This window comes from Aptenodytes patagonicus, chromosome 15, assembly GCF_965638725.1.
Source record: "Aptenodytes patagonicus chromosome 15, bAptPat1.pri.cur, whole genome shotgun sequence".
Taxonomy (NCBI): Eukaryota; Metazoa; Chordata; class Aves; order Sphenisciformes; family Spheniscidae; genus Aptenodytes; species Aptenodytes patagonicus.
The window spans coordinates 4,252,159-4,273,593 of NC_134963.1; the positions used below are offsets into that span (position 1 = coordinate 4,252,159).

Here is a 21,435-nt window from a genome sequence, read left to right on the forward strand (position 1 = left end):
CAAGTATTATCTTGCTCAAGTCACTGCATTTCTGTGTTTTCTAGTTTTTGTAACGTGTGAAATGCTTACTGCTATACGTGCATCTTCATAAAATACTTTAAACCTCTGCATGAAAGACTAGAGAGACCTCAGTGTTATGGTTGTTATTACAACTATCAAAACGTATTCTCTAAAAAAAATTTCAAACTCATATGTCAAGGTCTCCAAACATATGGGTCAAATCTCAGTTGCCTGCATTATGGCTAACTTTGTTTGTTTCGCTCTTTCCCTCTTCCCCCCCCCTTCAGTGTTTGAAATAACAATTGCCTCTGCAAAATTCAGGGATAAGGCTGCAGCTGGCATGCATGAAGATTTCCTTTGCTCCCACAGTGGGGTGTATAATTGACAGTAATGGCTGTAAAATCCAGAGCTCAGGGGCTAGGGTTTTTTTCAAGCCATCACTCTGGAAAATAGAGAGTTTGATCGATGGCTGAGCATTTCAGACTGGTATTAATAAACGCAGAATGTTAAAGATCCACTTTAAGAATAAATCATCTAATTCAGTTTATAATCCTAACTGTTGTTTAAAAAGAAATAAGAGTAATAATGAAAACAAATTACCCTTGATTTAAATATTAATCTTATATGGTAATTGTGCCTGAATAAATATTTCAGTTGCAGAGAGTGGATTGTATTGTCAAACGTTGGAAACTGTGCTGCAACTGAATTCAGTGTCCTGTATTTATGTTTCGTAAAGAAGAGCTGAAATGCCTTGAAAGCTTTCTTCTGCTCTGTCTGTTCTGAGTGTGTCACTGTGTATTATGGCATGCCTCCGTGAGCGATGTATGCTAACTGAAGGAAGGAAAGGATGTCAAATTGGCACAGGCTCCTTGCTGGGGTTGGTTCAGCCGGATGAAAATGATATGTATCTTCATAAAGCCAGGAGCATTCACGGCACTGGGGGCTTTGTATTGTCTAGGAATGCGAAGCACAGCTAAAAATTCTCTCTGTTGTAGTTTTAGGGGGAGCTGGTGTAGCTGATACTGTAAGTTAGTGCTACTAACCTAATCTAGTTATAAAATGATGTGCCACTGAACTTTTCTTCTTTAAGTAGACAACTTAGATCTCCGGTCATTTAGAAAACTGCGTCATCAGCTACTGCTTTTATTTCTCATCGTTTCTCTTCCCCTGCTGAATCTTGTGGAACTCCACTGTATTGTTGAAGACCAGAATTGCCACCTAAACAGATTTGAAGGGCTTCAAAACAAACTAATGGAGGACTTAGTATCTTTATTTTAAAGACTGACAAGAAGGCCATTTTTCCCGTGACATATTACACATTCGAATGCAATGGAGTGGAATAATCTAGCTAGAAAAGAAGTCAGTTTTTGAAATCTAACTCTTCTTTTATGGACTACCATGGCCTTTGCAGCTCATGGAGACTAGGAAGGTGTGATATAGAAAAACTGACCATTCTTCAGGGTATTCCGCTCTGATGGAGGTACTGCAAACAAGTCTAATCTATTGATGTAAAAGGATGAGGTTCTACTTTTGTAGCAGCTCAATGGCCAAGATTTGTTCTTCTGAAAATCCTAATTTAGCCCTGAACTCTTCTTTCTGGCCTGTTATGAAGAATTTTCACTGGCAAATCTCAAAGCCCTGAATCGTATTCAGAATGTCAGAAAACTATAGCAAAGAGTGGTGAAGTAGCTTGCACAGGGTCAGTCACCAGAGGAGTGACGGAGCCAGGCGTCTCCTGTGTTCTCAGTTCAGTGCTTTATGTCAGCAGCAATATTGCATGACTCTGTGGCTGCTCCTGTTGTATCCCTGCTTGGGGATGGAAGGAAGGAACCCACTGCCATGGGATGCACTTAATTCAGTCCCATTCTGATAGTGATTTTCACCTGGAACTTCAGCAGTGGTATAGGATAAGTGGAAGTTTCTCTTTCCATCAGCTATGAATTTGGCTGTATTTTATGAGATAGATGAGAAGAGCAAAGGATCAGCATGTTTTCAACGTACAACTTTCTGAAAATAGATGCACACTTTAATTTACACTCGTCAATACTGATGGAAATGTCACTATTTTCATACCTATGGGAGAAATATCTGCTATGGAACCGCTAACTGCTTTAATCCTCTTCATTTCCCTTTCTTACACAAATGGCTTCCAAGTTGTTTTTACTTCATCTTTTCTCCGCACAATTCATCTGCCCACTTCTCACATTTATGTAAAAACTTTGGCGTCAATCCTTGACTGTTTCATATTTGAGACTGTTTTGTTCCTTAGCATTGGTAAAGCGTGCACCAGAGATTTAGATATGAATTTGTTGCTCCTTGTTTTACATCTCCACAAAGTTTGCAGAACACGATGATGCTTTTGTGAACAAAGAGTAAGAGTTCTAAATTATTAAATATGGAAATAAGAGATAGAGACATATTTGGTAGCTCTTTTTCTTTTGGAATTGTCAAAGAAAAACATGATTCGTTCATGTTACTGCATGGTTTTACTATGAAAAAGACTTGATTCCTTTCCCTTCCTTAAGTTTCAGAGTTACTGCTATTCATTGTGTGTCCTAGGATGCTGTGATATAGAAAATAATCATATTGTCTTTTAAATTTACGTTAGCTGTGCTAATGATAGTAAGCAACCCATCATATACCAAGTGTACTCTACGCTGAGAAGCTTAGTAGTGAGAGGAAGACTTATTTGTTCATGATAACTTTATGAGCTTTGGTTTACTGCTTTCCTTCTATAGTCAGGATGTCTGGGAGCAAAAGCGTAGGTCATGCTCTTAATTATGTGGGAGACCTGTTTCAAGGGTTCTGTATTCCTACAGGGGTCATTTTCATGCAGTATTGAACAAGGGTCAGGAGTAATTCTCTCCACATATAATTTGGTGAATTTACTGAGTTGAACCGGTGATTTTGCTGATAAATGAGAGCCTAGCTCAGCAGAGTATTTAAATTCATTCCTATTTAGCAGAGTACTTACACATATGCTTAACTTACAAAATGAGATTGAGTCCCAGAAGACTGAAAGAGCTTGCTTCAGTGGTTTGCTGAGCAGGGGTCAACTTCTGAACTGGAACTTTAAAGAAAATCAAGGAGCCATAAAAGTTAAGGCATATTTCAGTGAGCAGCCAAAAGATAAAAGCCTGGTTTCTACGTATTTGCTTCTTAGGACTAAGTGCGTACATGGATTCTTAGGGAGTGTACTGCATCCTTTCTGTCAGAGGGGTTAATCACTTGGTCTCTTCTCTTCTGCTGTCTGCCTGCTTCCAGAAAGCTTAATAATTCTTAACCTCTATCCTTCTGCCTAGTTTTGTTCAAATTAGTCTAATGTTACTGGAGGGAATGACAGACACACAGATACACTGATTGCATAATCCTTTCTTTATTAAGGACCTAGGCAAAAAATGAAAAAGGCTTGTTACAGCCATATCTGCCACTGCAAAAAAAAATTCTTTCTAAGCATTTTATCCTATCTAATTTTAAACCTTTCCAGTTATTGTGTCTGCCATTTCCTTTTGAGACCCTTCCACTGTCCTTTTGCTTTGAATTTGGTCCATATTTCCTGTTGTTTCTAATTATACTCTCCTGCCTACCTGCTCTAGCAATTTTTTCTCCTTGACGCTTAAATCCTTGAAATATTTGTGGAAAGTTAGCACTTTCTGTTTCTCCTGCCTTTTAAACCTCACCTACTGATTTTTTTCAGAAAATCACCAACCTACCTTCTGCTCTTCTTGACGTTACTTCAAGTATTGCACATTTAGGCCCTCTGAAAATCTGGCAGATTATTTCTTCTACTGTTTTTAGAAAAACTTGTCCATTTCCTTCAATTTTTGTGGCTCTTATTTGTACCTTATCCTGCTGTGCAGTGAAAGCATAACTAAAGTCAAGCAGCTTGAGCAAAGCAAAGGGAAAACCATGCCTAAAAATCTGTTTATATTCATAGACTGAGGTGATAATTTTGGCAGTGCTGTTTTAATTCTTCATGTCATTTGGTTGCTTTTATTACTCACAACAGCCTCCTGTTGGATTTCTCCGCACATATTCCAAGAATCATGCTAGTTAGGAGGTTTGGAGTATGTGGCCTATTCGAATTTTCCATCTTGCTTGGAGGAGATATTTTAAGGCTACATTTCTTGGTGATTGTGTGTTCCAGTTAGTACACCCTTAAGGGCTTTCCATTGCAGTGAAAGAAGAGTAGTGTGTATATTTGCTATGGTTTCTTGTTAGCCTTGCAAAGAAAGAGAGTTTACATTTAATTAAGATATTAAAGACTCAGAATTGGACTATGAAACTATAGTGCAGTAGCAGTAAAAAACAAAGAAGAGTCAATAATTCAAGCAATCTAATATTTAGGTGTCTGCCATGAAATGAAATCCTACTTGTGTTTTGATACACAGCTTTTCTGATCTCATTGTTGTCTTCTTGTGAAGCTCTGCTATTCGTGAAGGGAAATCTGATTCACAAATTTCAATAAGTGTGGCAAATTTTGCAACGCCTCTGAGTAGAAATTGATCTTCACGTACTGCTTTTCCCCGTTATGTGAATGATTTATGAACCTGTTGAAACTATTAATGATTACTAGCATTACTTAATTCATAATTATAATAATTAGGGTCTCTCTTCCCTTGCCTCCAGTTCAATAAAATCGGTACGTCTTTTTAAAGGGCTAGATGTACATCTTTCCACTGTCAATTATAAAGATTTCTAAGTACGGTCCTGAGATTCTTACAAGTAGAAGCAGTGCAATTTGTGCTGCTGCTGTTCAGCCTCCGGAGTTGGTGGTGGTTGTCCACAGAATCTTCTTTTAAGATCCAAGATTAGTATCTTCTAACATATCAATAAAAGTGGCTTTAAAGCCCAAATTACATTAGATGGAAGTTTGCCAAATAGCAAGGAAGCTTATGTGATGTGATATGTCCATCGCATAAGCTGATGGCGTGAGATCCCCACTCTCGTTAGGCGATATTTCTTATTCGCACTGGCACATTTGCTTAGTATTTCATGAAGCATTTCCCTAATTTGTGCCGTGTCTGTTTTTCTCTCTCCTCCAGTTTTCTAGTTATTAGTTTGATTGTATTATTATTTTTACTGAAAGAGTACTTTACTTTTGGAAATGGCAAACAGCTGTAGTCGCATTTTGACAGACTGTATTGAGATAAGGTAGTGAGAACCTACCATCTCCGAGCCTGCCTACTTAGGTCAGTGAACATTTAAAGTCCACTGAAGTTTATCTGCAGAAATGTAATTCTTTTGTTTACAGCTATATTGGGGTAACGGAAGGAGTTGTTTGGCTGGAGGTGATTTGAGGGCACAGAAACATGGAAGGAATAATTTTGAATGAGGGAGCTATTATCAGCCATTACATGTTTCCAGAAGGTCTGCAGAGTTATTTAATGTCTTGCTATGAGCGCTTGTTGTAGGAAGTGGAGCTGCATTTGGCCATACTATCCATTTCAATGTCTGGAGTGTGCTGTGGTCCAGCTGCCCTGAGTAATGGCTCATAGAAGGCTTCAGTTCCAGCCAGGGTGGCTCCTCTGACTGCTTCAACCATTAGAATAATCAGGTTCTGGAAGAGCCTTTCAGGGAAATAGGGATTTAAAATCCCTAAGTGCTTTTAAAATGGAGCTTGATAAGTTTAGGAATAGACTGTATGATGTGGTGGTTGCAGTAGAGTTGAACTGTCCGTATGGACTGAGGTCTCTTCCTGTCCAGACCAGCACATAAATGCAGCTCTGCCTTCCTTCCCATGCTGAAATTTTTTCATCTAGAATGAATGATCATAGCTTTCATATGGACAGTTGGTCTTTGTGTTTGCTTTAGCAGCTCCTGGACCATTTGCATAAATAAGATTAAGATTGCTTGATAAGCGGTTGCTGATGGTCAGATAGAAAAGGTAGACCTCACTAAAGGATGGTGACTGAGTGTACCTGCATAAATTAGTGCAAATTGTTGCTGTTATCTACCCTATTATCTAGCCTGGGATAGTTTGCTGGTCTCAGTACACCTTCTGTTGGATAATTGTCTGCAGCATAATAGCCACAATCATAACTTGCCCTTACTATTTTCTTTATTGTAATTCCTCAGAGAGTATCCAAGGATTGCCAGGACATACATCTCCCCTTACATCTCACCAATCCTTCTGAGCTCAGGTGCACCTCAGCCTCAGGCTCGGTGGTGAAAAGTCAGGTGTGTCAACACTGGATGCAATGAGACCCAAAATGATGACACCGCTTGACTTAGTGGAACAGTTCATGCTAATGAGAACATGAGTTCTGTGAGCTTTTGAACTCACACAATTTTTAATGTCACAAGTACATCAAAAACTATGATTTGATTTGACAGGGCCTAGGACTCAACTGCAGACCTGTATCATCATCCTGTCTGTATGATTTCATCATGGCTATCAGGTTATCCCAAGGTGTACAGAGGGGAAACATCTGCTCAAATACTAGAACTGTGCCATAGCTGGAGGAGGGAAGGGGTACTGTATCTTCATCGTTACAGCCAAAGTATTTTAATGAGTGTACCTCTTAGCCTACCAGGTCAAGGTTGAAATATGTTGATAAAGCAAAACAAATGTAAACTGCCGTGAATGCCCAGAGATATCTGTTCCATATTGCCAACTTTAACATGTATAATATACAAAACAGAGATCGATATTTGCATATGCATACACATTGGTAGAGAACAACATGGCTTTCTGTATGTCCATATAATTCCCAAAATAGTTATATATATTACTAAAATTTTAATATTTATATTATCAATCAGGTCTTTAGGCCCTTTCCTGTAGTGTATGCTTTTTTTCCTTAGGGTCTCGTTTCCCCTTATAGTACAGCAGATACTAATGACATTGATGAAATAGATGCTGCGTTTTAAGGAGCCTGGTTGTGCTGAAGCTCACACGTGCTGCGCAGCTAGCAAATGGGATTGTGAAGGTGAATGTGAATTGTGGAAAGCAGAGGTGGCAGTTTTCCATTTAGTGCTGGTGATCAGATACTGTTTTGCTGTAGGACAGACAGTCTTGGAAATAGCCTGGCAGAACATGGTGTTATTTAATTGTCAGGTTTTAGTAAATGCAGTCTCTTGATATCACCTTTCTTAGTGTGCCTCCAGATCCATTATTTTCACCATAAGAATTTGTTTGTGAAAGGAGCTTTCTTGTCGTTACATATTAACACTGTCTTTCAATTAAACTTGGACGGAATAGTTTGTAAAATCACTTGTGGTGGAAGAGAACAGAAGCCTAACAGACATCAAGATGACTTCTAGTTACTTGGTCATGGCCAAGTTTCAAATCTTTAAGAGCTGATGGGAGAGAAGACTTGGTTCTTATGCCTGCCTGTGGCCCTTACACATGGGTGTTAGTGTATGAAGTGCAGGTCTAAGCGCTCAGGCTATCCCAGCATTTCCATAAGATCACAAAAAGGATTCTAAATAATATGCCTCTTTGGAAAACCATGTGAGAAAACTTAAACCATTCAAACTTAATCCAACACTGAAATTGGCCCTGCTTTGAGAAAGGTGTTAGGCCAGATGGCTTACAGAAGTCCCTTCCAACCAAGATTGCCCTATAATTCTGTAGTTTAAAAATGTATTTCAGCCTACAGCTCTTTCAAAAAGCTGGGGGGTGGGGTAGGGGGAGGGTAAGCAATGTATATATTCACTCTTCAGTTTATTTTTCATGTTATTGCTTAAAAATAAGAAAGAAAAGAGATTCTGGAGGCTTCTTTCATTTTAATATTAAGGAAGCTGGAAAGCATTTCTTTTTTAATTCTAGACTTGGCAGATACTGAACATTTGGGTAAAGAAAACATAATTTTTTCTTTAGTTGAAAAGAACTTCGCACTTTTGGAAGATGTACGAGTTCAGCAGAAATACTTGCTGAATTGTTCACAGCAGAGGAAGTTCATATAGTTGAGATACTAATCTCATATATTGGATATGCCTTGGCAGATCTCTCCAAAGAAGCCACTAATTTTGAAATATATTGAGGCCTTGAGTCTTGTGAAATGTAATGCTGCTTTTATATATAATTGCATTTGTTGAACCAGGGTGGACACTAATAAGCAAGGCATAAAAAAGGTATGTTATAGATCTCACTTTGGGGACATGAATGGAGCTACGTGCTACAATACTGGATCTTCTGCTCTGGATTTAAGACTACAATTAAATTTTAAAAAAGTGGGTAGGGGAGATAATTTTAAAATCATTTTGGATTCCAAAGTTAAATGACCAAGGTGGGCATCAAGGAGAGTGGCTGATGTCTGAAGCATGGATCATAAAGCAGCAAAATGCTGCATCTTTGATGTGAACGCGAAAATAGTAACTTAGCCTGGTAAAGTATCATTTCTCGGGAAGACTCACTCTAGGAGTACCTTTTAGACCAGTTTCTCAACATGTTCAGGCTGGCGATTCCTTGCTTGAACCTTTTAAATGTATTACATTTGCTAGAAAAATAAAAATAAGCACTGTATCAATGGCAGCCATGATAAGTTTATATAAGAGATTTATTAGGTGTGTATTTCAGAAGATGAGCAAGAGCATGCAATCGTGAAAGGAAAAAACAGGTGGAGTTAGGGGAGTAAAATTTTTACTCTTCAGCACCTCATAGCCCCTTTGATTGCTTCTACCCAGGACTATGATCACGGCCTGGAAAATGTTGTTGTAGACCCTGTGATAGGCACTCTGCAGAAGACAGAATTAAGACTGTTTATACATATTCTGCGTGTTCCCTTTTGCACGGGGGTGGATCTCGCAGGATCAGGGTCAATGACTGGGTTATCTCTTTGTTCAACTCAATTTTGCCTAACAGTAATTGGGCTAGCTGGGCAACAGAGTGTTGAGCTAGGTCTCAGGCACAGCATATGCCTCCTGCATGGGCACATGCATCCATATGAGCCAAGGACTTCCCTCGGGCTTGTGTGTGGTCATCATGGGAACAAAGCCCTGTTGCCTTTGTTAAACAAAATTCTTGAACTCAAGGGAAGCTTTCTTGTATAGCACATATGCAGATAACTTGGTCGATATGGTTGCCTTTCAGGGATAAATAATTACTAAAAAAGACTTAACCTGAATTCAACAAGTCTAATCCCACATATATTTATGCACAAGTATAAATTTGCTGTTCATGTATATAAGGGTTTTTAGGTGGATGAATATTCATAGGATGAGGAAGGAATTTTGCTGCAGGGTAGTGTACTGAGCACAGTGCTTGATGTCATGATTTAGTAACCTGGGATTACTCAATAGCAAATATTTGCAGCTCTGGCCCTGTAATTTTTTAGTATGAAAATACTGGGTCTCATTCCCTGCCGATCAGCGTTATGTTTGTGCGACTCCTCCCGTTCCGCAAAAGGTTTCTTTCATTTTCAGGAGACAGTGATAGTGACGGTGTTAACAGTCTGGGAAATTGTAATGTGAATGAAATATCTAAGGCTTTTTTTAGGAACGCTCAAGACTGGTATCGATCTAAAGGCTTAGGTCTGGGGTCATGATGTAAGAGTCAAATTCCTATAGCACTGCCAGTCCTGGGCAAACCAAGGATATGGAGTCAACACATCACTTCCACGTGTACTGAAGTGTTATTTAATTGAGGCCTTTATACTTGGTTTTCCTATCTGTAAAATGACTATTATGTTATCTTTCTCCGATTTTTTGCTTTTGCCAGTTAAGACAACCATCATCACTTTCTGCAGTTGTCTCATACAGTGTAGTCTGAGCCTGTAGAAATTTTACCAATTAATAACGATCATCTGTGGCTGTACGCTTGGTTTCCTCTTTTGTAGTTTTATCACACTTATATGTGAGTTATGTTATATTTATTGTTATTTTTATGCTGAGGACAATAAAAAACAGCAGGTAGAGAAGCCCAGATTGACAATGTATCTGCAGCGTTTTATTAGACTTCGTACTGTCAGTAAAACTGTTTTCTTAGTCCTGCAATTCAATCCCACCTGCATACTAACTGCGGGTTTTCTGCTGTTGCTTCATGATTGGGCTACTTCAAAAGTACTTGATGTTTACTGACTACTGTGTTGAATAATTTATTGAATGATTATTAGACTGGATGTAATAAAGTCAATGTTGATTTACCATTCCCTAGTGTAATGTGGTAAATGATCACTGGATTTACTGTGTCAAGAGATGCTCAGAATGATGCTTCTGAACTGAAATGCTGGCTTGGTGGGAAATAATGCTTTAAATTTATATTATATTAAAAGGTTTGCTAATTTTTATCCACTTTTGAACGGTTTGAGTTATTTGGGAAAAGTGCTATCAACAGCTGGAAAATTGTAGAGTGAATAATTTACCTGAAAATAGCAAAAAAAGTCAGATAAATAATTTGGCAAATATTTCTCAACCGGCACTGCTGATGTCATGCTCCAGAGAGATGGATCAATTTTTTTTAATAACTTTATTACATGATTAGCAGACTCTTTTTTTTTGTGATTTTTCTTGCTAGTTGGTTCACTTCATACACTGATTCCTGAAGAAAAATGACTTTTCAGCCTACCCATCGCTGAATTTTTAATAGTAAGATGACAATGAATAAAATTAAATTTTAATGTACTGCTGTATATATCACCTTGTCTTGATATATCAATGGTGAATAATGATCTTTGCTGTAACGCAGTAGGGTAGATTCTACAGATATTGGTTTTTTAGAATACCCTCTCTGACCTTGGGAAGGTCAGAGCCCCACGCTGCATGCCTCGCTTTCCTGTCTAAAATATTTCTTCCTTTTTGGTATTTGTTTAGACTGGGACCAGGGGCTGATGCGTATGGTATCTAGCTTTGCACTGCAGGGAATCCTTGCATGAGGGAAGGGGTTGAGTCCCCATCCCTGGAGGTATTTAAAAGACGAGTAGATGAGGCACTTAGGGACATGGCTTAGTGGGTGGTGGTGTTGGGTCGATGGTTGGACTCGATGATCTTAGAGGTCTTTTCCAACCTCAATGATTCTATGATTCTATGATTCTATATACCAGTTTGCTGGCAACATACGGTGCAGGTATTGCACCGTATTGTTTAGTTTTGTTTTAATAGAATTCTAACTTTTTGGGTAAACTCAGACTTTTTATTTTCACCTGCAAAGGAGGGGTGGAAATCCTGCTAGCCCTAGCCTTGCCAGCTGGATTCATACCTACTGAGTGGATTTGGGAGATGAAGCATTGGCTATGGTGAGCTCACATTCTGGAGCTGAGCCAGCTCCTCAGCTGGAGAAAGGCAATATCATGCTGTTAACTTGTTATGTTTAATGTCAAATCTTGTAATATTTGATTTTTACCTTAAATCCTAGTTGCAGGAATAAAATGGTTCACTGAAATTCTGCAATTTTTATCCTGTATAAAAGCTTTTCCAAAAAAGCTGGAAAATATTCATTGATTGCGCTCTGGCTCAGAAACCAGAAGGAAAAGACAATCAGATTCATTAAAATAAAGAATGTCTCTTTGCCTGTAAGATTATTTTGAGGGGTTTTTAGCTTACGGTTTTTGTACCTGTGAGACTGATAAAAGAACCCCAACCCGGAGACATAAAGCTTCCAAAGATTGCACATCGGTAGTGGAATGCTTTTCTCAGCTTTGTCTTCCCATATTGTATCGAAGAGTTCAAATCTTGCCTGAAGCAGACGTGTTTCTGTGCATTGTTTTAGGGTAGACCTGCAGAGGAAACCTAAAGGTAGCATGTTTTGATTGCTGAAGTTAAAAATAAAATACACAAAAAACACATAAAAAAGAGATTAAATGTGGATGTGACGTTTACACCCATCATCATCTCTTGCAGAGGGATTTTTAAATTACCCCTGGCTGAACTGGAAGAAGTTACCAGCGTTTCCAAAGCAATGGCTTATTGTGTGGTGAGGAGCACCAAAGAAAAGCCCAAATAAATTAGCCTACCATAACACATAGTGTTCCTTTCTCATTCTGTGCATTTTATTCCTCAGATGTCAGTGTTACAGTCTCCTTGTCAGTGATCCCGCATTTTTTACTTACACATCCCATACACATAATTTCTAGGATGCTATCAAACACGCCAAGCAGCAGTACTTTATTGCATTGCAAGTACCTGTTTATGCAGAAGAGATGTGATCTCTCTCTGGCAAATACGGAGAGGAATGCAAATGTGTCCCCCTGCCACAACAGTTTGACTTTCATGTAAAGGCTTCTTAAAACAGACAAACTAACCCCCACAAATAAAATTATGATCTTTCCTGAAACCAGAGTTGTGGGTATTTGTTAAGAATTCAGCAAAGACTGGACAGGCAATCTTTTCTTGGTGAAGATAAACTAAAAGACTATCAGGATTCTTTCTTGACTACTTTAAATATAGGTGGAAAGACTGACTCAACTGAGAAGGAGGTTTGAAACTGTGTTTTCTTTTTCTGGCTATTGTCTACAGTAGCTCTGTTTCCCATTCATCTGGATTTTTTAGGAGTTTCTCACAAAGCACCTACACGCTCCTAAGCCTCAGTGTTTATTTTTCTATCATTCTCCTTTTATCTACATTTCACGGAAGTTAATTTTCTACCTTTCTGTCTCTCTCATCCTTCTGTAACAGGTCATTTTTCTTTTTCGCTCCCATTTTTTTTCTTAATTTCTTCTAGTTTCCTCTTTTTTTTCCCCCACCCAAAATCTATTTAGGTGGAAGACACCTAAATACTCAGTTGCATGCTCTCAGTAGCGTTGCAAAAGGGATAAAGTCCACAGACTTCTGGCACTGCTAGGGATACGCTGCTATGGAGGAGCATAAGTGAATGGCTTGTGCACTATAGTGGAGCTCTAGGGTTGGAGAGAGATTATTAAGCAGAAGGGAAGGAGGTACAAAAAAGCAAATATACCGAAGGAAAGGCTGATTCTCTAGTGGTCCTTTGAAGTCACTTTGACCTTCTCATGTTTGGTTAAGAAACAAGCACCCTTTAGTGATAATATTAGGAGTAATGGCTTGCAATTCTAAAAGGGATGGGCAAAAAAGGTTTGTAAAACAGCTCTTAGTGAAATTGTTTAAATTCTGAAGAAAATGCCATAGAAAAAGCTTTTCAAAAAAACTGTATCAGAAATGAATTGTTTCGGAAAACTGTGGGGTTCTGTTGCTAAATGGCAATGTTTTGTTTTCATTGCTCTTTGTTATGCCTTTATTCTACATCTCACGTTGGTTTATATTATTTCCTACCGCACAAGGAAGAAGTTACATTTATCACATAACTGCTGGCTCTGTGCAGTGGCAGGACAGATGACAGCAAGCCTTAAAACCTTTTTGCAGCCTGACTGATAGAGCTGGAAATAGCTAGCATAGTGTTTTTATCTGGTATGACAACATAGCATATTCTCTTACTTTTACCCAAAGATTTGTACTTATTTTTAAATCACTTTACTTCTGAAATAGTGTTTATACACCACTTTGTGTGTATAAATAGTCTTATACACTTTGCCCGTGTATAAATCATCTTATCCCTCTTTTTATGGGAAAGTAATTTTCAGTTTAATTTTCTCTCCTGTAAAATGAGGATAACGTTTTTCACAAACTCCCTCAGGTCTCATGGGGTCAGCTGCGCGGCTGTCTCCCCTCTCTCATGCTAGAAAGTTTTTCCAGCTACCCCTGGAAACATTTCTCCCTTTTCTGAGCACTGCTGTTCCACCTCTCCGCCTGGCCTGTGCAGCGTTTCAGGCCACAGACTCTTTTGATACCCTGCAAGAGATGTGCTGGAGACCTAGGTACGTGTGTGGAGGTAGAAAAGAATAAAGATTACCTTCTGTCTCTCTTCTCCCCAAGGCTCTTTCATTAACATTCCCATGATACATCTTATTTAGCATATTCATGGCTTTAGGCTTCTTGTGTCCATTATAGCCTTCTAAAGACAGTGATAAAACTTTATATGTTGTATTATAAGAAACGTTACATGCCCGGTTGTTTTAGTAGGTTCAGAACAAATCTTGTTTTGTGATCATTATATGAAGATCAAAGCCGATACCACAGCTAGTGAAATCAGGAATGGGATACTTGAATTGACTAATGCTGCCAACATCCAGTGGCTATTCTTGGATTTACAGGGTCTCTTCTTGAAAATTGTGTCTTGCAGGACGTACCATCCCTAGAGACCCAGAAGAGTGGCTGGTTCTTTCTCTAAAGAAACTTGACACGATGGCGCAGGTGTTAGCAATTGGCCAAGGCCCTTGACACCAGCCTCTCGGATTTAAAAGGACTCTCAGGCCGAAAGGGCAGAAGAGAGGTCTTGGAAAAAAAAAAAATAATAAAAAAAAAAAATCTGCCTCGGTCAGGCATGTGTCAGAAGCAGCAGGTGCAGAATGGCTCTGCGGAGGTAGGAAATACTCCCCTAGAGACAGGACAGAGTTCCCCATTGTTCTTAATTTGTCAGAGCTGCTTGGTCTTTTGTTAGACAGGAAATAAAAGGCAGATTAAGAAATACAGCATGAACATGTCTGTGCTGTCCTGGCTGACAGGAGGAAGGATCAGACTACTCCATTCCAATGAAGTTTTCTTTTTTTTTTTGTCTTCCTTGTCTTCAGATTGGGCTGAGACCCTTTAAAAATGTGTCTACGTGGCACACAGCTCAGCAGGGCTCTGTTCACAAGGAGGGTTTATTGGCACCACAGTGAACTCCGTTACAGTTTAACTCTCAACTATAAACAGCAAAACCCCATGTAAAGGATTTGACTTTAAATTAGCACCAAGAACTGTTTCGCTTTGACCACTCTTCAGCTCAGCTTGGGTTGCTGTGGTGAACCTTTGGGTTTGTCCATCCTAAACGTTCCAATCATGTAGCCTCCCATATCGTAACTAACACTGTTTCGGTACTCTTGATAGCAAAAATGGTTTTAGCGTTAGCAAAGACAAGCTGCCAACAGGCTATTGCATTGCAGTGACCATAAAGCGTATGCGAACCTTGAGGAGGATTAGGCAGTGCATCACTTCAAGTAGAAATGGCTGACTACCCAACAGAAATATTCCTATTGTACCAAGCAGCCTTGACTTTAAAAGAAAAGCCACAAATATTTTTGTGTGACTGAACTCCGGTAATGAATACTATTTGTCCAAATTTCTCCATTTACATTTTTTAACTGTATTTTCTGAAGGGTAACTTTTTCCCTTACTTCTCTATTGAAAGATTTCAGTTGCTAAATACTGCTTAGAAAGGCTGTAAACTGGGGACACAGATCCGTGGGACTTGCACATGGAAGGATCATCATAGTAAGTGATGAGAGTAAAGTAATTAAACAAAAGTTCCTGACCTGGTGCTGACAGCCTGGGTCTGATCATAGGTCATGCAATACTTTCACATTTTTTTTTTAATACATCTTTAGTAGCAGTAATGAGATTCTTATTGATTTTTTCGGTGCTTTGTAATCTTGTCATTTGGAGGTGTTTAGTATTTCTAAGAGGAACTAGTTCAAATAATTTCTGTCAAAATTGCATTTGGTAGCAAAGTGGGTTTTTGTGTTTTTTGTGTTGTGGTTTTTTTTTTTTTTTACAAGAAATGCTTCATTAGAATACCTGCTTTAAAGGAGAAATTAAAAGAAAATATTTCCATTATTTTGGGGCTACTGTAGATGTGCCATATGGGAGCTGTAGTTGAAGAATATAAGGACCATGCTCCACTTCTCGCTCCCCATCTTTTCCTCCTTCCTTTGTTTTCCTGTATCCTAACCACTTTTCTCCTTTTCTCCTAATCCCCAACATATCTGGAAAAGATTAAGCTGATTGCCTTTTTTGACAATAATTTGTTTTTTCCATGGTGTTCTGCCCTGCAGTCCCCTCCTGTGCAGCAGTCCCTCACTGCTGTTACAGGACGCGTCTCTGCTGACAGCACCAATTCTGCAAAGCTGGTGACTGGTAGTAGCAGACACCAATGCAATAATAAATAAAGGCACCCTGAATAGAATCGCAAAACCAAGGTTCATTATATGAAGATTCAATTAGTTCTTTACACACAGAAACTGTGGTAGAACATACTGTACAAAACCGGATCACTGCCAGGTATTTGTAGGCAATGCGTTGCCCATTCCTGCTCACACAATTAAGGTAACTGAGTTTCAATAGCCACAGCTGCATAAAGCAGCTTTCTGATCCTACCTAGATCAGCATGAAATGAGAGTGCATTCAGTGCTAGTTTAGAAATTGTGCTCTTTTTTTTTTTTTTTTTTCCTGACATGAAGAAATGAGAAATTGAACACAATGTGTTCCATTTTGGAAACACAGAGGCTCCTTTTAAATTCCATCCAGGATAGCAAGAACTCAGTGCATCCATTAAAATCGAAACCTTGGAGATGATCAGATTAAACTCTTCAAGCAGTAGCTTTGGATAAAGCACTGGATTTAGCCAGCATGATAAAAATCTCTGAGTATTTTGGGAAGAATCCCAAACTGGGGCTGTTGTCATAACTGGTCTTCATAAAAAATATGCCTAGTTTTAGCTCTTTTTCCACATCAGCTGGGAAAACCTGCTGGGTTTTGGGCACATTCTGCAATTCTCTAATCAGTTGCTGAAATGTTTCCTCTGTCTTCTAGTTGCACTCTCCAACATAAGTGGCTTGTGACACTTCAGTGCTGTGCCATTCTTTCTCTCCTTGACTATTATCCCACTGAAAGAAATTCTGCTCTTTCCTTTCCCCTCCACACAAACTCTGAAGATCTGTTCAGCCTTCAGTGCTTCAGAAGTAGAAGCACTGTCATTCTCAATATCCCCTGGATTTCTGCACTGCTAAGGAATTCTGCATTCCTCAACAACTTTACAGTAAATTGAGTATTTTCTTGTCTCTATAAATGCCACTGGACTATGGAGCTCACCTTGCCAAGATACTCAATAGAAACTTCACTGCCTTGCTTTCTATACAGTAGCTGATTTTATAACAAGCTTTGCAGGAATTGCACCAGTGAGCCCCTTTCCGATTTTCCCTCTTTACGTTTCTGCTTTATGGTATTCACTTACATGAACCATGTAACCTTGGGAAGGACAGCATGTAAAGACAAAGTAGCATTGATAAGGTATCAGTAACCCCAGTGTTGCCAGAGTATCCTGGAGAATCACATCTGGTAACTCTTTGTTCTTTTCTAGTGTTTTTTACTCAAGGATCCTAGCAGGATTGGCCCATATTAAATAATCCAGTTTTATAACTCTCCTCTCCCACAACAAGCTGAATTATCTATAATTCCTAGTTTAGCAAAGGACAAAAGGAGCTTCAGACAGACATTCACAGCAAGGTAGCAGTATAGCCAAAAATTAATTCCAAGTTTTCCAATCCTCTGCTCCCTGCTGCCCTGGTTCACGAACCCCCTCCTGAGCTTTGACCTCTCTTCCATGCCTCCCTTTTTAAAAAGCAGAAAAAAGTACTTTTAATGCAGTGGTTTCCCATTTCAAGGAGTGATTCCCTTTAGATTTGTTTATGTGTTGCTTTAACAGGGAGGAAATAAAATGTGCTTATTAAAGGGAGAGCCTCAAAGTCAGGATTTTTAGGCTGTAGCTTTAGCCTTAGCTTTACCTTGATTTGTTTCTCCACCTGTAAAATGGAGCGGTGCTTAGTGATCCATGTCACAGAGTGTTACTAAGCCACTTGAATGTATGGGAAATACCCTGAAATCTTAAGACAAGTGCAAAATGATTAATTCGTTATTAAATCCATCATCCCACCAAATCCTCTTTTTGGAAGAGCCTTAATCCAATGTTTTATTAATATCAAAGCAATTATATTGCTGGCTTATCAGTCATGTGAATGGAACCTTTCTTTTTCTTTCTTTCTTGCAGCGCGGATGGTCCTTCCTCTGAAATCATGCAGATTGATTTTGAAATTGAAGACCTAACTGACCTACCTGGGACCCAGTTCATCACATGGCAGGTAGAATATCCTGGAGATTCAACATCTGATCTAGGAATCTCCAAGATCTACGTAAGCCAGAAGGACCTGGTAGGAGTTCTCCCTTTGGCAATGGTAAGAAATTGTCTGGCATTCTGCAAGATTTTAATGCTGCTTTACAACTCTAGTGTCTGACAGATGCAAGTGATCTGCTGAAAGGGGTGGGGGGACAGAAAGTTTTAGCACCTTGGGAAACAGATACTAACTTCTGAAGTTTGCTTCATTCAGCGGTGTAAACCGCATGAGGGGAAACGATAGCTTCCCATGGAAGGCCCAGTCATGCTCTCTTTGAGCAACACACTGACTTCTTGGAGGCAGAAGCTGCGTTCGTGGCATTTCCAGTATTCAGGACTCTCTCTCGTTGTTGGGTGAAGTGGTATGCTTGGACACTCAGTTCAACGTGGTATATGTCTTACTTGAATCACAAGTATTCTTACATTTGGTCTAGTGTTTAAGGACTTCCTGAACCACAATTTTTTCAGCTTTTGAATTCTGACTCCATATTCATTTAAGAGTGAGAAGAGAAATAAAAGTCATGGTGTGACTTCTGAGTAATTTTTAATTACCTGGGGAACAGAAAATACAGTACATAGCCAGCTGTCCGTTCTACATAAATGCATTCAAATGGGTTGCCTCACCGTCACAGTGCAAACTATAGGGCTTGAAAAATACCTGATTCTTTAGCCTTGGTCTTACCTAAAAAAAGTTTTAGATGCCCAAATTCCAAGTGCAAACAGAAATTTTGTGTGTTTCCTCTTCTCTCCCCTTCACATTTCTTCATTGTTAGGGCTGAAGTGTACTTGTCTAAGGTCTGGCTGTGCCCCGTTTTTGTTCTTAGACAATCTATTAGAAAATATTGACACATTATTATTTAGCACTAAGAGAAAAACAAAAATCAATCTCGGAGCATTTAAAAAAAAAAAATAACCTGGATGTTTGCCTAGCGACAGCCAGTTAATTATGCCATTATTGAGGGCTGGAGGTGTTCTCTGCACTTCCAGACTCACAGAACTGATAATGGCTATTATTGTTATTTACCAACTTTAGAACTACTCAGATGTTGTGATTCTTTATTTCACCAAAAATATTTCTTTTCTTTTTCAATGGCTCATGCTTTCATTACCAAGGTGTATACCACAGTTGAAGCAGCTCTCTCCATCTAGAATTGTGGCCACCTAACAAACCAGAGTTGTATATTTAGTCCTTTTGTTTTGCATGACTGTTTCCGTGGGCTAGTTCCTGCTATTGAACAGGGGGTGATCTCTGCTGGTTTGTCGGTGAGAGAAGAGGCTTTCAGGTCTGCAGATGGGACCCTGATGTGCAGTCACACAAGTTCTGGAATATTGAGGGTTAAGGCTGTAGATGTGATCTGATTTACATAACCTGAGATGTGGGGGGGTTTATTCACTCCACCCCTTAATGAAAAGATAATTGATTTCTTTCCTAGTGGTTCCAATGGTTGCGGAAAACACTAGTTCTTCTCATACATGCCCATGATCGCTTTAGTATCAAGTGATATAGTGGCAACAGATAGTTCATAAGAACAAAGATAGATTCTCCTGGCAGTTGCTACAAATCAACTCACTCTCTTCATTTCCATTAAAAGATTAAAAAAAGCCCATTTTCCAGAAGCACAAAATTCTGTGCTCGAAGGTCACATGAAGTTTATAAAGTTATCAGGTGGCATTTTACAAGGCAACAGGTGTTGGGATAATGGATAAGAGAGAAAGCAAAGATAAATGGCAGGGGTCCCCTAATTACTGACAGACTGGGAATAGTTTTAACCTTCTTTGCATTAACTGGAATGTCAGGGAGGAAACTCTGGGGTATCACAAATCTCCAGCTCTTTGTAGTACTTCACTTTGTGCTTACAAAATGATGAGTCAGGTGCAGACCTTCCAAGACATGTAACTTAGATTAGTTCGGTACTTCAGATTTCCCTGTGATCTTAGCAAAGCCAGTTTGAAATTTACAAATTTAAAATAAAAAAATAAATAAATTCTACTCTGCCATTTAGGAAGAACCACAATGAAAACAAAGTGTTATATTATTTCTCTGTTTCTGGAGATTGGGGTTAATTTGGGTTAGTTTTGCTAGGCTTAGCAGAACTTGTAATTTCATGTTTAGAAGCACCAAACAGAAATGCTGTTGAATATTTCAATTACAGGTTAATTTTTCAAAAGAACAATTTTACTGCTTTAACATTAGACAGAGCTCTGTTTTTTTAATAGGCTAGCACGTACCACCTCTGCACCATCTTTGTTTTCTGTAGTCTCTTCTGCTAGCTATTATGGATTTGTAAATTGCAAAGCAGAAGACTGGCCAATTTAGAGATTCCTGTTTTCTTTTTTTGAGTTATAAAATGCTGCAATGGAAAGACTTAAATGTATATATCAGCGTCAGGACACGCTGGAAATGCCTACCTTCTGCTGAAGTTACTAGGACGCTTGCTGCACTCACCTTACCTTTCTCCAGTGCATTTTTTTTTTCCTATGGCAATATTAGCGTTCCAGCTTTTGAGACCCCTGCAGGGCCCTACACCAATAACGGAACGGCAACACAAGTCACAGTAGAACACTCAAAGATATTGATGAGAAAAGCTGTAGGGTGTATTTTACGGATGTGTGGGTACCATAAAGGCTGATATTTCTGACACTTTAATAACACCTTTTCTAATTTTAAAGTGTAACAGAACCCGTCTTGGTAATCTGTGCATGGGACCCCAGTCAGCCCTTGTTAGCAGGATGGGAATAGCATGGGAGAAGACATTTAATCTGAAAACATTGTAAGAACCTGTGAGCACCTGTTTGGATATTTGCAATGTTTGATCCTTTCCCTTAAGCCTGATGAAATACAGGCAAAGATGTTTATCCAGGGTTACAAAAAATTACTGGCCTTTTACCATGATTGCTTTGCAGTGGCTCTTGTAGCCACATAGCAATGTCTCGCCTTGTTGACAGAAACTAAAACATCCACTAAGCCCCATGGAAGAAGCAGATATTTAAATGGTGTAATGTTCTTCACCAGCACAGTTTCCGCTCTAATTTGTGCATTTCTTGCATGGGCACTATTCAAAACTATCCCCATTTCCCTGCCAGCTTTCTCACTGCAGTGTGTGTGGCCAGGGAACTGGAGAAGAGGGGTCTTAAGAACATGTTGATCGCTACAGGAAATACAGGAACAGAGAGTACTTTATTCTGGATGGAGAATTCTGGACAAGGAATGCCAGAGGACTACTCCATGGTAATTACTGAAAATTTGGCACTTTGAAAAAAAAAAAAACCAAAACCAAAAATCACAAGTAAATAGTGAAGAAGCAAAAACCTTCTATGTTGTTCTTTGTTGTCAGCTAACATACATATTGATTGTCTTTAAATGTCACTCTCTTAACATTCACCTGTAATAGGGTATCCTTTGAGACAGAAACCCTAGCACCTCTTAAGACCTTTGGAATATGGTATTAAAAAGGCGTATGGTCCATTTGTTCATTAACTGTCTTGAACATGCTAAACTGCTGAGGTTTTCTGAGTTGATGACCCACAATGTAGTGTAACAGCCAGTGAGAATAATA

General features: G+C 39.1%; 1 protein-coding gene across 2 annotated transcripts in view; it reads left to right on the top strand.

The window, feature by feature from the left end:
* TMEM132D (transmembrane protein 132D) overlaps positions 1-21,435 on the top strand; it is a 264,071-nt gene that overhangs the window by 148,363 nt on the left and 94,273 nt on the right. For both annotated transcript variants that reach the window (XM_076352935.1, XM_076352936.1), the window contains exon 4: positions 17,756-17,939. In XM_076352935.1, coding sequence (XP_076209050.1) covers positions 17,756-17,939 — 184 coding nt within the window. The remainder of the gene's footprint in view (positions 1-17,755; positions 17,940-21,435) is intronic.